Source organism: Asparagus officinalis, chromosome 5 (genome assembly GCF_001876935.1).
Source record: "Asparagus officinalis chromosome 5, Aspof.V1, whole genome shotgun sequence".
NCBI classification, from domain to species: Eukaryota; Viridiplantae; Streptophyta; class Magnoliopsida; order Asparagales; family Asparagaceae; genus Asparagus; species Asparagus officinalis.
The window spans coordinates 57,808,951-57,813,436 of record NC_033798.1 but is presented as its reverse complement, the minus strand read 5'-3'; the positions used below and the strand labels follow the sequence as shown (position 1 = coordinate 57,813,436).

Sequence of the window (4,486 nt, the reverse complement as noted above, 5' to 3'; positions counted from 1 at the left end):
ACTTTTCAGATGAGGTGGATTCTTTTAAAATATGGTCTAGACGAAGGAGGTTTCCTGTAGTTTACCTAAAGATGTAAATAGTAACTATAATATCTCAGTCCATGCAACCAGCTTTACTTGTGGCATGCTGCTACTAACTACTAAATGCATATGTTATGCATTGTGTTGTTTTTGGTTGCAAAAAATTTGGTGTATCGCTTCAGGCTTTGGAGTAAATAGGAGTTCGATAAAATATAGAATATGGATATACAAACAAGAATCATCCCAATGGAAAGGCAGATTTTGCCTTATCATGTTTGATTTAAGTAAATCCATGTTTGATTTAAGTAAATCCATTAAGTTGACATATTTCATTGCCTTAACTTATTTTCTTTTCTTGTCATATCATGGATATGTAATTATATGATGTATAATTATGAGTGAACATTACCCTTGCAAGGCTCAGAAGAACATGGAGGAGCTTGCTAGCAGAGGTGGAGTCAAGGCCTGATGTTGGCTCATCAAGAAACAGCAGTGAGGGGTCGACTAGTATTTCATAACCAATGCTTGTCCTTTTTCTCTCTCCTCCTGATATGCCTTTCTCCAATGCTCCTCCAATTCTAGAGTGTCTACATCTGAATACCAAACGTGCACTATGCCATTATTAACTTCCTGAAATATCTACAAATAGTTGGCTATGCCAAATAAAACATACAGAGCTAGCTTATACAGAAAATAAAATTATTTAGGGGTTTCGTCACATTTTTTGGTCAATGAAAAAAAAATTCAAAATAATTTGGAAGTCTATTCAGGTTACACAACCGAGGCTTTGGAACCGGGATCTCCAATTCTAGAGTGTCTACATCTGCGAAGTTCTATCATATTTTTCCATTAGATCCCTAAATATTAATATACTTTTTATTTAAATCTTATACCCTCTAAGTTTCTTAATTAACTCCCTTGTGCGCATATATAACTATTATGTAATTAATTCTTATCCATTGCCAGCAGTTTACCATAATGCCCATGATTAGAATATACTAGTCTTGTTAAACTCCAGTGATTGAACCAGAAAGAAGAGGGAGATTGCGGAGAGAGGTTGCTTAGAGGAGAGAGAAATGGGATAGACTAGGGACTTAAAACTCAAGCAGTATAATCTAACCAAAGGTATTAAGATTAAACATCAGTAGTTGACAAGATTTAACCACATCATCATAACAGATTTTGATGGATTTCACTTGAGGATGTAACTTAGAACAACTTAAATAATTTAAGAATGCAGATTAGAAACATGTGGATTGGATGCCTAATATAAAACATGACAAGGCTTAGGCTAGGTTCTAATAAGAGAGAAATCCAATCATTTAACAAAAAGTTTGAGGATTGGCTCAGATTTTTTCAGATAGATTCGTTTAAGCTTCACTTTACTAATATTTTTTTCTCTTAAGTATCATATTCTTAAATTTTTTGCTTAGTTCAGGTTTCAAAACCATCTAAAAACCTTAAGATTAATCTGACTTCAAACTGCAGTCGGTTGAAAATCCCAGATTCAACTCAATCTGTAGAAAATAAATTGGAAAAAAAGGAATATCGCAATTACATGAAAACAACTGCACTTTTTAGCACCATCTGCCAAAATATTTGTTACATTTCTAATTATACATAGATCTTTAGTAATCTTTTGTTTTTTTTGGGATCTGTTAAATGGTAGCATACTTCCTTAAAAGTAGTACGAGTACAAAATTGTTGAAACAACTAGAAAGAAACCAATATTTTAATCTTTGCTTCAAGAAAAAAAATTATTTTATATTACAAACTTATTGCTTATGGATGATAGAAATTAGTACCAACCTTTCAAGACTCAACTCCTTGATGATTGCATCAGCTCTAGAGTACTTTTGTTGCCTAGTCATGTTCCTTGGAAGCCTTAAGAATGCAGCAAAGACTAGAGTTTCTTCCACTGTGAGATGAGGAAAGAGCACATCATCTTGGGTCACAAATCCGATCCTGTCGGCAATTGTTAATCTCTATCTCAGTATGCTCGTTTTCTTTTAGTCAATGAGAGGGTTAACGACAGGTAATGCATATACAACAGTATTATAACAACTGATTATTTATTTGTTTCAGGGGCCACAAAAGATAGTCAGAATGAAAATTCTACAAATTCGAATGGTCATGATATGTAAAGCCTGTTTTCTGGTAATTAAAAAAATATTGAACAACTATTTCTCAGAGAATTTTCCGCATTTCTCAATCAACTATTTTGTAAAGAATGACTGAAATTCCTTGCAGAGGCTCATACATATATTATCAATTATTCGAGGGCATTGAAGCATAAATCTCAAAATATATTGCATGTTTTGTAATGCTATTATCCCAGATCATGGTACACATGCATACAGTGTATGTCCTTAAGTTATGAACAATATCATCTTCGACCAACTATGAACCTCAGTTGTTAAGTCTGTATGAACAAGTATGTATGTGTGTACATGTGTAAAGAAAACACTTACACTTAGCACTTACTAAATGATTAGCAATTTACTAATTTCAACTGGATATATATTATTGTTAATTTCCTTTAATATCATTACATTAAGAAAAATTGTAGAAAATCTCCCTCATCTATACCTTCGGAAACACGTATCACCCCTCAGCTCCATTTAGCACTTAACATCCCTGGATTGGTATTTCTAAAAGGATAAATTGCAGATGACACCTCTCTCCCTCATGAAGTGAAGAGTGATGAGTGCTCACAAATGAGTTGATGATCATAAATGCTACTGGGGGTATAGATAAGAGGGATTATATGCAATCTACCTTTATATAAATAGTTTGCTCTCGGTGTACCTCTTTTTGAGACGGGGGCAATAAGGAGTATCATTATAAGTTATGCTCCCTTTAATGTCTCCATGCAACCTTCCACCAAGAATCTTTAGCAGAGAAGTCTTCCCACTCCCAGAAGGCCCCATCAAGGCCAAGATTTCTCCTGGTCCTACACTTCCCGTTATGCCCTTTAATATTTGCTTGCCTCCTCTTTCCATCCTCAACTGTGAGGCTACACTTGACATTACAGCCTTTACCGGATTTCGTGACCCCTGATGAACCCTATACTCCACATCTGCAAACTGTATCCAGATTGAAGAAAAAATAAAGGAAATATGGTTCACTCAGATTTTGTTGCAGTTTGAAACTTGTGGTGGTGGTGGTGGTGGTAGTGGTAATACCTTGAGAAAAATGGGAAGTGGAATGTCCCTGTCCTTTTCTATGTCAATCTCAATGTTGTTGGTGTTCTCTAAAGTTGTAATGGGCAATGAAAGCACCCTCTCTTCCTCATAGCTGATTTCCATATCTCGGCAAATTTAGGTACTCTGAGACCTCCATTATGATGTATAAGAGGCCAGGAAAACTGTAAGTGACCAAGAACATGTCTAACTGTCTCCCTTCACTTTGTAAGGATGTTAGTTTGGTTGGTCACACATTTTCAACACCAAGAAACAGAAACTTCAACTTGGAAATGCAAAGATCCTTTAAATTTACTTTTATCAAATCTACATCATCTAGTTAATCTACCTTTACTAGCTACTAGGAAAGTGACAATAACCAAAAAAATACATATTGCATCATTCTTATGTGTGAAAGAGATGCATAAATATTTGCTGCGAATCATCACAACTCGTGATGAAATACTATTGGTGATTATTGAGACAGATTTGACAAGTTCCACAGAGATCCATTGTTTTCTGTTGACTAGAAAATATGCAGATCATGCAAAAAGAATTGACTTTATCCCTGCCATCAATTATGCATTTGAAGATCATGAAACCTTCATGCCACACCCAATTTATTCCTAAAAGAATCAATCTAGACAAAGAAGTTAGTTGATGAGATGCATTTATTTTGAGTTGTGCTTAGCTTTAATTCAAGCTATACCAAAAGGGGCAAATGAATATACATTTATAAATTTGGTTATTTTACACAAACTTTTCCCTCAGGATCGCAGTAGCAATTGCAATTTTAACCACATTAAATGGGAACAAGTAAAAGAGCCTTGGAGCGTTCCGAATTCCCTTTGCAGCAGCATAAGAAAACAACATACTACATTAGATTGAACAAATAAACAAATTAGGATCCATCCTGATGTAGGAAGCAAAATGATCATCTAATTTAGTCGTATAATCGCTAATGTTTTCAAGAACAATGTATAATGAACATCTCAAGAAACTAATAACTGCGGTCTTCAAAGACTTCCAGATGAAGGATTTCTTTGAACGACTGAGATCCCCACTAACTTCAGAACAAATGATAAAACTTTGGTGGAAACATGAGACCTCCAACACAACACAAAAACCATTAAATGGTTAATTATGAAATCAATAAGGATACACGTCAACTTGCCTGAGTTGTATGATAAGGCAGGTTTTCTACAGATCCCTATTTGCTGAAACAACTTTGAGCAGATTGGCAGCTCATACGATTTGAAACCTTTTTCATAAGCATAAGCTTA

The 4,486-nt window shown here is 34.8% G+C and overlaps 1 protein-coding gene across 1 annotated transcript in view; it reads right to left on the bottom strand.

Moving 5' to 3' along the window:
- LOC109843434 (ABC transporter G family member 26) overlaps nucleotides 1-4,486 on the bottom strand; it is a 12,216-nt gene extending 7,730 nt beyond the window's left edge. Inside the window, exons 1-4 of the mRNA XM_020412367.1 lie at nucleotides 3,207-4,486; nucleotides 2,830-3,107; nucleotides 1,831-1,986; nucleotides 431-614 (exon numbers count right to left, since the gene is read on the bottom strand). Coding sequence (XP_020267956.1) covers nucleotides 431-614; nucleotides 1,831-1,986; nucleotides 2,830-3,107; nucleotides 3,207-3,329 — 741 coding nt within the window. The 5' untranslated portion in view covers nucleotides 3,330-4,486. The remainder of the gene's footprint in view (nucleotides 1-430; nucleotides 615-1,830; nucleotides 1,987-2,829; nucleotides 3,108-3,206) is intronic.